Raw genomic sequence first — 13,305 nt, forward strand, 5'->3', positions numbered from 1 at the left:
ATAATGAATATACATCGATCAGACATAACATTATGACCACCTTCCTTACATTGTGTAGGTCTCTCTTGTGTCTCCAAAACAGTTGTGACTCATCAGAGAATGGACATTGGCCTTCTGAGGGCGTCCTGTGGTGTCTGGCAACAGGATGTTGTTAGTGGGGACCTTTGGGTCCTATGGATTGAGGGGAGGGGCCTCTGTAAATCAGGCTTGTTCCAGTGCATCCCACAGATACTTGGTCACTTTGGGATCTAGTGAATTTGGAGGCCAGGTCAACACCTTGTCCCGTTTCTCAAATTTTTTGAGTTGTTTTTAAACCATTTTTTGTGTCTGTGCCTGTGTCAGGCTGCATCCTGCTGGGGATGGCTGCTGCCATCAAGGAGTGTCATTGCTATGGGGTGGGGGTACCTGGTCTGGTCTAGGTGGGTGCTACATGTCTAAGTAACATCCACATGAATGCCAGGTCCAAATGTTTCCCAGCAGAACATTGAATTGTCACAAGATGATCGATGTTATTTACTTCTCTTGTTAGTTGGTGGTGTTAGTGGCTGATTGGTGTGTATGTAGATGGGTTGTTTACACACGTTTAGTTAGCCAATTAAGTTTTTACTGCAGCAAAACAGTGTATTTTGGAGTGAATCAAAATAAACTGCAATGTTCATAATGAAGAAACACGTCTGCTCATTTGTGTGTATCTAATACTTTGGAGGAAGAAGGAGACTTTGCTACACTGGGATTTGTTGACACTACAAAGCTGGATCAGTCTTATCATTTAAATCTACTTCCATGTGTGTGATGGGAACTTATCGTTGTGCGTTGGTGTACGAATACAAAAGAAAATGAGACAGAGCTGGTTCGTGTGACCGTGAGGGACTGAGAGGTGGAAAAAGCAGACAGCGGCGGACGCAGGCTGAGACACAGAGAGAGAGACAGATAAACACTCAGCGAGAGAGAGAGAGAGAAGATAGACACAGACAGTCTTTTGAGATTCCACTCACGCATCTCTGAGTGTCTCTCCCCGTCTCTGCAGCACTGAATGAAAATGACTCCCCCACCTTCGCGCACACATGCACACACGAACGCACGTGCACACACACATTAGCGGGGGACACAATCTGTAAACATATAGGGATGAAAGAGTTTGCAAGTTATCTCATTAAGTATTACTGAGCCCTTTAGTCTGATGGAATTAGTGTACTGTGAATGTAGTGCGGAGAAAGTCTGATTAAGTTGTAAAGTGGCGAGCTGTAGCGCAATTACACTCCATTTAAACCTCAATGGATTTTTGTATTTTCTCTGGTAAAGCTCATCACGATTTGATCATTTCGCCGACATAAAGCAAAAGATGCCACAGAAGAGAAAACGCTGTGGTTGTATAGCAATAAAACGTGTCATTTCAGAAGGAGGGATTATACACATTATCACAGTTTGTGTTGATCTACGATGACAGAAGGGTGCAAGTGGACTTGTTGTTTTAGTCAACACATGGGAAAAGGGATTCCTGCCTTCACTTAACACTTAACTCCTGGACATCTTGTATCTATTTTTGCACGTGCTTTTTTAAAATCTCATGTTGCCTCATTTCATAAAGACATCGTATGAGACTGGTTCAGTGTTGTTGCCGCGCGCCTTACTGTATGCCTTGTTGTGTATGTCTGCTGTACTGTAGTGTTCTCCTGGCGGGCGGTGTTTTGAATAATTTATGCAACAAATGAGTTTGCCAGGAGGTGCAGGTGTTCATCTGAGGACACGCGGGGGCCGTTCCACCGCCTCAGGTTTCACGCCTTTTCGGTTAGGGTGCCAGTTACCAGAATGACGGGATCATAGCAGTACACGGAGAGCAAATCACTGAGCGGTTCGATGACTCCTGAAATCAAAAGCTTTGATGTAACGGGGCTGCCGAATGGGCAGGCGGAAGAACTGACTGAGGTGCTTTCGAATTATTGAGCTGAAATCAATCAAGGAAGAGAGAGCAAAACTGTAAATATGGACGAGGAAAGAAAGTTAAGACCGTGTTAAACAGAACAGGCGGTCAGGTAATTTGTAAGGGGTACACATGTGATACAAAGGAGGGCTCATTTGCCTTATGCCTCTCTAAAATGATTTATTTAATTGTGTGCATTTACTAACCAGTGTCTGCATTTACACACTAAAGTAGAAGAAGAAGAAGAAGTTATTATTTAACAGCTTAGAATTTCATTTGTGAGACAATCTGGGTCTTATAACGGGGCCTTAGAATTTGCCTGCAAATTGAATCTGCAATGAACTCCATCGAATGAAATGGGAAATTTGACCAGGTTTAAGCTCAGAAGCGCACCTAGACTCACCACACGCTGCAACCCAGCTCACGGTTGCACTCTCGCGATAAGGCGCCTTACAATACCGCGCTAACGTGTCCCATTGTTCCTTCCACTTGGACTTGTCAGAAAAGTATAAACACCGATGTGTGAGGTGTAAATGGTAGACTCATTAACAATCAGTGGACGTTCGGTTCGCTTAGCAAGGTTAAGCGATGGAATACGCCGAGCTTGGCTGCGGTGAATCAATATTAAAATGTATTTAAAAAGAACTGGAAAACAAGCATTTACCAAGTCAGGGTCGTTCAGAGCAGTGTGTGAATGACAACCAGCGGCAAACAGTCGTTTCCTGATCACTGCACTGTGAGATAAGTGAGATAACTTGACTGGGCTGATGTGGTCAGAGTGGATCAGGTGAAGCCCTGCAATCTCACTGTCAACATAATTATCAGCAGCCATGAGTGACTGCATTGGTTTTGAATGCTAAAGGTCTCAGCACATCACCATGGTTAATTAAACTGCTATCAGCTTACCGGCGGAATAAACATTACATTTATTTCTCCATCACTGCCCACAAATCAGCTGATAAAGGTAATGAGTGTAACTGAGACAGAGACGAGCGTTGTTTAGTTAGATTTATACATGTCATACCGAAGCAGACAGCAACTCTGTAGCGATACCAGGTCTCATGACTCTATCAATGCTTGAGCTTTATCGACTGGTATTGTGTCCATCGGTTCAACTCAGCTGACTTTATAGATGCTGTTTAGTGAGCTTGTGTGGGAAAACTGGCATCAGGCCGTGTGTGTGTTAACGCGTAAGTTCAGCTTGTGTGATCATTTATTTGTTATTGCTGTGAGATTTTTTAGGCCCGTATGACAAAACATGGAGAGAAAAAAAAGGGACCTCCATATAAGCGGGACATTTAACTGTTGAAGACTCATCAGTGCTTTTGGCTACACTGGCGTTTCCAAAATATGAAAAGTTTGCTCCGGGTTTAGAAGCTGCCGCAACCGGCCATAAAATGGTGTGGTGAATTATCACCATCAGTTTTATTTTCCTTTTTGCATACATTAAACCAACAAGACTATGGAGGCACTTTATATTTGATTTCTTTTTTACCTTCCGCAGAGCCACGCTCGCCTTTTGTCCTTACTCCTACTGCTCTGGCTTGAAAACCTTCTCCTTTAACTCGGCCAGAAAACAAATGAACCTATTTCCCAATCAGGCATCAGATTTGGACCGAACTAATTTCACATCCCTGTGCAAACAGCGTGACTGCTCCGATTCTGACGGATCCAGAACAAACAAAAGACTCACAGCTTTTCTTCTGCGGACGCTTTCTGAATCCCGCGTGATTCATTCTGATTTTAATGTCATTAGACTGAGTCTGATTTGTCACAATCAAGGGAGGTCGTCAGTAGCAAAACACTCGGTGTTGTTTTCGTGGATTGAAGGTGGTGCTGGTTTCGGGGCCTGGAGATATCCTGGCATGTTGTTTGGATTTCTTTCTCTCTCTCTCTTTTTTTTTTCTTGTTGTTGTATTTGGAAAATGCTGCTTTGTCAGCAGGTCAGGTAGGTTTTTTTTTTTTTTTCCTCCCCCAGTTCTTCGTTTCCTGCACAAACATTGCGCACTCACACACTCACCGCCGCATGCACACACACACACTCATAATCTCTGCTTTGTCCTCTTTTCTCCTCTTTCCCTCCCTCTCTCTTTCCCTCACTCTTTCCCTCTCTCTCTCTCTGCGTCAAGGCAAACTCAGCAGACCTCTAAGCTGCCAGGGAGCAAAGGCATTCTGGGTAATCCAGGGTGCGAGAAGGGAGAGGGAAAGAAAGTGGGGAGGGGGGTAGAACTCTCACAAAACCACAACGCGCACTTGATGCTGTGCATGATGTTGCACGCTCAGACAACACAACCAAACCAAATCCTGTCCCTCACCACGGAACCATGGCGACACGACATCCGTCTGTGTCCATCTGTACGTTCATCTGCTGAGACAAACGCAGGCAGAAGAATATGGAATCTGAAAACCTGCACCGCATCCCGTTCCCCGCTGCCGAACACGGACGACTGGGGGGATGTGAAGGAGAATTAGGGAGGCTGAGGGAATAGCGAGGGTGGTGGGGTGGAGCAGAGGAGGATACAGGAGTGTCGTCAGTCTGCTTTTATCTCAGCTCTGATTAAACCTTGTTCCTGTCTGACCTAAAAAGTCAGCTGGCGGAAACTTCAGAGAGAGACCGTGGGTGAATTTCAGTGGAGCTCTTTACACGCAGCCGGTGCCTTCAGAAAGTGAGAGAGAAGATCAGAAAAATAGAACAGAGAGTGGGCAGATACTGGAAAAAAACAGACATTCAGACATCCTGGCTTTATGTGCTCACCGTTCACACATCATATATATATATATATGGATGTACACTCTCCCGCACTGTGTGTTGTCCGTTCCTAATGAGGATGAGGAAGAGGCCGGTGCTGGGTGGTAACTCCGGGTAAGCAGTACAATGCCACAGGAAGCAGACAGAGGCAGTGCTGAAATGATCCAGCGCCACCCGTCTGGGACAAGCACAACAAAAAAACACAATGTATAAAAATAAACCTGGGCCGGCATGGCAGGGCATCTGCAGAAACAGGAAATATCCCACTGAGGGAGACACAGGAGAGAGATGGGGGAAGACCCTTGGATTGCTAATTTTTATGGATCAAAGATGGCAGCGTCAATGAGGTTTTGAAATGTTGGTAATGCAGGATTGCTGGATGAAGATGATAAGGAGTTTTAAGACTTAAAAGAAAAAGTTGGCGGACGTGGTAAAATTATATTAGTTTAAAATTAAGGTACTCATGTAAAACCACTTATATTTTTTCTTAGGAGCAGAGACGTGTTGAGTTTTTTTTGATTTGCAGCCGAGTTTGAGACGTGCACCTCTTTCTTTCAGAGCGCTGCAGCAGCTCCAAGCCCCGTCCTTGGGAATCTCCCCCCAGGAGAAGGCATGCCAGTCGGGCCAGTCCCTCCGGGATTCTTTCAGGTACACAGTGCATACGAGTGCATACTGTTCCTCAAAGAAGCACTCAACTGTATATGTAAATGCACCTTAGAGTGCGTGTACAATCTGCATTCATCCACGTGAGGATGCACCACTGTGTTTACCAGAACAGAGGGAGAACAGCGTCTGACAGGAAAAATAAATCAAAGGCGCACACGCACACGCACGCGCACATGCAGCATTCCCCCAGATCATCCCTGAAGGACTCTGCCAGTCGCCCATTGATTAGCTGTCATTATCAGTCAAATTCAGACACTCGCGTCTGACACACAGATCAATAGCCTTCCGAGGCATTTCTTAGCCCCGCTTTCAAAAACTCAAATGTGAGCCTGAACAGCCTTTTCCATCTCTGTCTGGAGATCAGTTGCTCTTTGAAGTAGGTCTTGTCAAGACCTATCAGCTAAACTAATTTACAACAATTACCTGATTCCCAGTTTATCATTCAGGTTTTTTTTTTTTTTTTTGTGTCTGGACCAGATCAGAGAGTATCTACACAGCTGATTAACTGCATAACATTAGCAGAGTAAATGCAGATTTGTGCCTGCAGATATCTTTTACTTATTCAATCTCTGTTAATTTTCTAATAATGAAGTCGTTCACTGACTCACACATTCTCAACTCGCTTTGTGCTTTGTTGAATTTATTTGTTGACATAAAAACAACATTTTACGTTCTTATCGTACTTGAATAGAGCTAAAATACTCTTTCTGTATTCATTTGATCAGTCTTGGGCTGAGAGAGTGAATTAGGAGAACACCCTGATCAAATTAAGAGGAGCATTGCTCTCTAGTGGCAGATCATAGTATTGCATCTCCAGCACTCCATGCAAGCTTTTATCACCGCCGTGGTATTTGTACAGCAGACATAGCAGCAGCATTGCTACTGTCTGTGGTGAGGACAAGTGAAAACCCACTCACAGGTGCAAAAGAGCTTCTCCCACACGCTGCCAAATTCCACTCAGTCGACACATGCTCTGACATCATTATTAACTTCATCCTTTATTCTCTTATTTTTTTTCCCCACATAAATTCAAACCAATAAAAATGCGGTTCACCGCCCCGCTCTGCTGTCATACAGCTGCTGTTAAAAGAAAATGAGCCCAAAGAAAATTGTCAGAAGAGTCACAGAGGTTGTGAAAACAACAAAACCCTTTTGTTTCACTGAAAATGGCTGTAAAATTATATTATTTCTCACACGGCTTGACAGCCCAACACTTTTGTCATAATATTTCCATTTATTGAGGTTTTAAGTGATTTGAACATTATGTTTATCTGATCTTCAGCCATTTATGTCACCTCGATACCCCGGAGGACCCAGACCGCCCCTCAGATTACCCAATCAGGTAAGAGCCACAGAGACATAAACAGATATTAGAAATGGACAGTATCTGTGTGACAGAGGTGATAATGCAGGAGATGGATCTCTATTTACTCTGCAGGGACTTGGAGGAGTTCCAGGTAGCCAGCCCATGTTACCAAGTGGAATGGATCCCACGAGACAGCAAGGTACACACAGACACACTGACCTACACAGACAACGCTGACATGATTTTATCTTTTCTTTTTCAGCCAAATACTATTTTCTTTTTCGAAGCAAAGCTTGGTAGAGTTTTTGCCGCTCAGCTGACATCCCAAAAATTTTAACGAGAATGAGAATCATCCACCAATATCGTAGCAATCCATCCAAAAGCTGTCTTGACATTTCACTAAGGAACAGTTAGGGTTAGGGCTGTTCCTCAAAAGACCAAAAAATAAGAAAGAATGACAGTCCATCAAATCATTTTTGAAATATTTCAGTCAGAACCAAACCTGGGGACCAGCTTAGCTGTTAGCTTGGATTAAAAATACACAAAGAAAACACATTAAAGAGCCACACTGTTGCACTGACTGACATTTCTTTCATTACAGTGACATGTATTCATAGTTTTGATCTCCAGAGGGTCACATTAGATATCACAGAGCATGCAAAATAGTTTTATAGACTCTGTCAATGTTTGATGAGAGGAGAAGACACACTCGCCTCATGCATCATAACTGCACGATACAGTATGTCTCAGTGTGGCAGGTTTATGTGTTTTTAATTGTTTTACCGCTGCAGTGACGTTCTGCAGCACAGATGCACGTCAGTCTGTGGGTACTTGTTAGTGAGATGAATTCATGCTTACTGTCTCCTCATGCCATGTGTTGATTGTTTATATATAAAAAAAAAGATCTCATCTTATCATTTAAGCACAGCCCCATTTACACAAACTACTAACTCCTCCACACAACACATAAATTATGCATAAGTACAAAGACTCGGGATGTTCAGTTGCTGTTCAGCCAGCGTGTAACCGAAGCACATGTAATGTTCTACAATCACTGGTGTATTTGGTCTCATCGTCTCTAAATTTGTTGTTATTCCTTTGACTCGAAAACACACCGCCGGGTCTAGACAAATGTGTGAAAATACAAAAAGCGCTTGTTTAGAGGAGGAGTTGAGCTTTCAGGGGCTGTTCACAGTAACGCTTGAAATGACTTCCAGCTCAACAGAAGGCGACGAGGGTACATATTTGCAGAAATGGTCAACTGAAGAACAACTTCCCCGGTTAGAAAAATACTAAACCTTGATTATTTTTTTGTTGTGCTTCAGGTCATCCAAATATGGGAGGGCCGATGCAGAGGATGACTCCACCCAGAGGCATGGTGCCATTAGGGCCTCAGGTTTGCAGCCAAATAATTTGTAGGAACGTTTACAAAGCATTGTTTCCAGTAGTTACTCTCTTGTCCATGTAACTCAGTATAGTTTTGGTGTTTTCTTTTTTAGAACTATGGAGGGGGCATGAGACCACCGCTGAACGCCCTGGTTGGTCCTGGGATGCCTGGAATGAGCATGTGAGTGGTATATGAGTAATGTAATCTACTGACACACACACACAGACAGCCACGAGGAGGGATGCCTAAAGAAACAAAACCACCCATCTCACTCCTATTTCTCTCTTTCCTAAGCTGTAAACAAACTCAGTCTCTCTCACTTTGAAAACAATGCTAAATATCCTTAATCTCTAACTACAGTCGGTGGTGTGGCTTTGCTGCAACTTAACTGTATTTGAAACTGGAGGTGTCTTTCCTCTGTTTTGTCGTCTTTTGTTTTGTTTTGTTTTTTTTAACTTGTTGTTCCCATCACCTTTCTTTGGCACCAGAAGAGCTTGTTGTTGCCAACTTAGCCCAAATAAATTAGAAACAAAGAAGCCAGCCGAAAGCAGAAAGTGATGTGTGTGTATGTGTGTGTGTTCCAGGGGACCTGGTGGCGGTAGACCTTGGCCGAATCCTCCAAACTCCAACTCTGTAAGTGTTCAAACAAAGAGTCTTAAATGTGACAAAAACTTGTTTATTTCATTCCTTAAAAGGTTTTCTTCTGTATTTTCTTAGACCCCTTACTCATCTGCATCTCCAGGAAGTTATGTGGTATGTATGTTCAAGTTGACGCTGTTCTGATTTAGCAGAATAGGCTGTAATTCATTAGTTATGGAAACCAAACTCTGGTTTCAGGGACCTCCAGGAGGAGGAGGGCCACCCGGAACCCCAATAATGCCGAGCCCAGCAGGTAAGCCCTGTGTTTGTCTATGCGTGTGTTTACACATGTTAAAGACTTTATATCCTCTTATTGTGTTGTTTTTTTGTGTGTTTTTCTCATCAGATTCAACCAACTCTGGCGACAACATGTACACGATGATAAACACAGTCCCTCCGGGCGGAAGCCGACCAAATGTGAGTCTGTGTGGGTGCAGAAGTACTTCCATGTTAGAGTTTCAGTTGATGGTAATCCCTCTTACGTGTGAACCGCTCTCTCAGTTCCCTATGGGTGCAGGTAGCGACGGACCATTAGGGGGAATGGCCGGAATGGAGCCCCATCACATGAATGGATCCTTAGGTAAAAGAATATGTCTTACACTGGGACTGAATCTTTGACTGGTTCATAAGGAGGAAGCTTTCATTTGATCACGGTGATTTGATTTATGTTCATTCTTGTGTTTCCCTCCTCAGGATCGGGTGATATGGACAGTCTCCCCAAGGTAAGAGAAGCTGCTGTAAACTTGTAGCTTGCAGATGCATTTAAGATTTTTGCAGCTCTAATAGTAGCAATCACTGCTCTTTTTTTTTTCTTACCTTTGAACAGAACTCTCCTGGTAACCTAAGTATGAGCAACCAACCGGGGACGCCCAGGGAGGATGGAGAGATGGGAGGAAACTTCCTCAACCCTTTTCAGAATGAAAGTGTAAGTCGAGTGTCATCTGCTGAACACCGGTGGTTGCAGAGAACTCCCATAAAATCTAGTGTAGCAATACGTTTAACTAAAAATCATATATATGGATTGTAATTGACTCTATATCAATAAAACTGAATTGAATTGGTATTATTTTATATCTTTAATGATTAAGAATATTTCTAATCTCCAGATTACTTCATACAGCTACATCGGTATTTCTTCATTCAGGATATAAGTGTCAAGTAAAATAATTATAATTCCCTCTCTGAAACAAACACACACAGACACACACACTTACTTGTTTCTCCCCAACTCATCTCTGCAGTATTCTCCAAACATGACGATGAGCGTGTGAAGGCTCTGGAAGCAGTTTGGTCCGTCGCTCAGTGACCTGGTGTGGGTGGGTGAAAAGGAGAGGGACAGGATGTGACGTCATCTAGCCCGGTGACTCTTCTTCTGCGACCACCTGCCCAGTCGGGACAGTTGCCCCCAGGCACCATCCTTCCACCGCCCCCGACCCCTCCATGGTTTCTGTCCTGTTTCTTCTCCTGTTCTAAGTGGTGACTCTGCTACATTCATCCGTTCTTCCTCTGCAACCATGAGACTGTACAAAGGAACCAAATTGAAACGACCCAGAGGAGAACTCTTTGTATATTTGCATACAGCGTGTAGGAGACAGTGCGCACACTCCTGTTACAGACAGATGTTTTCTGCCTTTTGCATCATATCACAGAGTTTAATACCCAAACAAACAACATGCAGTAAACTGAAGTTTAAATTCCCAAGGACTTGAATAGTTAAGAATACATTTTGATTGAGTCATTGATCAGTCAACCTGGTTGGCATTATCTTTTGTCTTTTCTCGACAACTTACTTTATCAATTATCAGAAGACAAGCGGTCAAACGTCACAGCCATATTGCCACATGGATTTATTTGAGGCTTGTGCAGTTATTCGTAGCTCTTTTGGCACTTATGGTTGTCTAAATCTGTAACACCACCAACGTTGTGTTTTGTGTTTCCATCTGTCTCAGCCGATAAGGCAGACGACAAGCATTAAGACAATAATCCTAATTTACACAAGGACTTCAGCACAATCTGAAATATATGTTTGCGTTTTCATTTTGAAATTACGTTAAAGGGTTATTTTAACAAGTGTGCTCAAGGCTTAAAATGAGACTATGAACTTTTGTTGAACGGTAACCATTCAGTGAAAATGGTCAGTGTTAAAACAGAATGCGTAAGTGGCTTTATAATATCCATTAAAAAGAAATATATATATACTGTATATATATATATTTCTATATATAAGCTTTAGCAATCAAAAGCTACTTTTAATAACAGGCCAAGTAAACCTGCATAAACAAAACCCCTGAGTGAATTCTGAATTGAACATTTGTACTTTTTTATAAGTAACCATACGTGTAATACGGAGAATGTGTTATTTCTTCTTTCAAAAGTTCCATAGTCTTCTTTTAAGTCATATGAGATTAGGCACTATGGTAGGTGTAACTTTGTTAGCACAAAGGTTAATACTCAACAGCACTGTACAGACAAAATGTTTTGGCCAATTTTTTTTACAATGAAGCGATGCATTTTCTGCAAGAAAACCTGTAAGACTCCCCAGTATCAGTGGTATAACAATACCTGTTTTGTGGGACTTTCTGGGACACTTTGTTGACCACATGAGGACTGCAAAATGTAAGTGAACCAGTTGTTAAATAATTTTTTGAGGCCTCTCTCGTCTCTAATTCTGGACCCAGTTGATTCATCGGTTGTGTGTCCTGAAGCTACAATGGTCCATAATCTTCTGACATAAAATGTTAAAATGAGAAACCATAAGCGGTCACTTTGGACACTCAATCACTTAATCGTCATCCGGCTAAACTGTGATTTTAGTATGATATGAAAAGTTGGTTGGTACAGAAAGCTAAAAAGTAAGCTTGTTTTTAATCAATGTTCAAAACTTTTTTCACTGCCCAAGATGAATTATCATCATGTACAAAGGGTCAATACTCCTGTGAACATTCTCCTTTCCCTCCCCTAACTGCGAAGTGTACAGCTCACAAATGTAGCTCCTCTGTCTCGTATGTGTATTTGATATTATTATTATTATTATTATTATTTAAAGATAACTCTGGAGAGAATTACTGCAAAAGGGAGCGATGGACTGAGGATGCACCATCACAGCTGAACAGAGATGTTTTATTTTGTTTTTGTGTTAGATCGAAGCCATAGGTGGGAGTTTAAGAAGATGCATTTGTAAATCGGATCATGTTTTTTTTTTTCTGTTTTGTGGCGGTATGTGGGACTCCATTTGTGATGTGTTCATTTTCTCTTTTTTATTCTTGTATTATGTTTTTGTAAATACACAGAGAAGTTTCATGGGTTTTGAATATGCTGGTATAAAGCTTCTCTTCCCTTAGTCAAAGTGTCAGCTTTTGTCATTTGTGAGGACTTGAGGATGTATTTGAGTGTGTTTGTAGACGGCTTATATAGTCGCATTTTGTGTTTCGCTTGTTTTTGTGGTTCAATATTCTTCCCACATTGACAGCACTTGGAGCAAAGATTGACTCAGTAATAATACCGCCCAGAGTTTGCAGCTGAGCTTTGGTAAGCCACACTGGCAATGCCATATTATGAGATAAGTTTAGCTTGTGATCTAAAGGTTGAAGAAGCAGGCTGTGCCAAATAATTCTGAGTATGTAAAGTCAAAATGAGTGTAACCCGATTCATCCTGCCACCAAGATTGCAGGAGGAGGTTGCAGTCTCTCGCCATTAATGTGTTTTTAGACAATAATAGATTCATTGAGGGGTAAAACGGGTACAAAACAAACAAAACCTAAACTCCCCACAAGTCATTTAGAACTGAAGAAGTCACTTGGATAAGTGGTGAGGTATCTTCAAGAAAATACAAGGAGTCTAGTTGCCTTTGTTTCAACTTTGATTCTCCAATCTACCAAGACCTGGATGATTGAAAAGTAACCTCATCAATACCATTTTGGAGCCCCAGTCCTTGATTGCGCTAGAAAACATCCAGACGAGGCCTTCATGAGTGAGAACACAACATCCATGCAAAGGACAGGCTAATTTAGCCTGCAAATAATACAACAACATAAAATGATGGCCTGTTTGTACACTTAGTTTTTTTTAATCGCTCAAAACAACTATACTTTTATAATTTGTGAGCTTTAGAGGTGCTGACAAGTTGATGTTTGTTCCCTTGGGCACAGTCTGCATGCTGAGCAAAGCTAAGCTAATTGAATGCTAATTAAACACACAGACCTAAAAGTGCTGTCAGTCTTCTCATCGCTAATCCCTCTCCAACCAGCACTGTGATTCTTAAGATTCTTACTAGATTGTACACATCGCAGACCATGTGTTGTTTGTGCATTGTCATGGTATATCCAAAAACAACCTGAAATGAGGACAACTAGACTCGCAGGGTTTCTTGAAGACATTTCGCCACTCATCCAAGTAGTCGTCCAGCTATAGGGTTTTAAATAGGAGTTTTCTCTTGGATGAGCGAGAAGAAAGGTCTCCAAGAAACCCTACAGGTCTGGTTGCCCTTGATTCAGCTTCTTTGTTTTATATATAGGCTACATATACATATTTCTCTTAGCTTCTGCCCTCAAACACACAGCACACAAAGAAAAAGAAAGATCCAGCCATCGTCCACAGAAGGAATAATTCAGGAAAGCAGGAGGGAATGTGTGCAACTC

General features: G+C 42.2%; 1 protein-coding gene across 3 annotated transcripts in view; it reads left to right on the forward strand.

Moving 5' to 3' along the window:
• ssbp2a (single stranded DNA binding protein 2a) overlaps nt 1-13,305 on the forward strand; it is a 50,133-nt gene extending 36,828 nt beyond the window's left edge. The window contains exons 5-17 of one of the 3 annotated variants that reach the window (XM_084551497.1): nt 5,229-5,318; nt 6,619-6,678; nt 6,775-6,841; nt 7,968-8,065; nt 8,142-8,209; nt 8,614-8,662; nt 8,747-8,782; nt 8,867-8,921; nt 9,015-9,085; nt 9,170-9,248; nt 9,362-9,390; nt 9,495-9,593; nt 9,910-13,305. In XM_084551497.1, coding sequence (XP_084407623.1) covers nt 5,229-5,318; nt 6,619-6,678; nt 6,775-6,841; nt 7,968-8,065; nt 8,142-8,209; nt 8,614-8,662; nt 8,747-8,782; nt 8,867-8,921; nt 9,015-9,085; nt 9,170-9,248; nt 9,362-9,390; nt 9,495-9,593; nt 9,910-9,939 — 831 coding nt within the window. In that variant the 3' untranslated portion in view covers nt 9,940-13,305. Of the gene's footprint in view, nt 1-5,228; nt 5,319-6,618; nt 6,679-6,774; nt 6,842-7,967; nt 8,066-8,141; nt 8,210-8,613; nt 8,663-8,746; nt 8,783-8,866; nt 8,922-9,014; nt 9,249-9,361; nt 9,391-9,494; nt 9,594-9,909 lie in introns of all 3 variants that reach the window. The other 2 variants (XM_084551496.1, XM_084551495.1) reach the window with 2 other exon arrangements.

This window comes from Chelon labrosus, assembly GCF_963514085.1.
Source record: "Chelon labrosus genome assembly, chromosome: 9".
NCBI classification, from domain to species: Eukaryota; Metazoa; Chordata; class Actinopteri; order Mugiliformes; family Mugilidae; genus Chelon; species Chelon labrosus.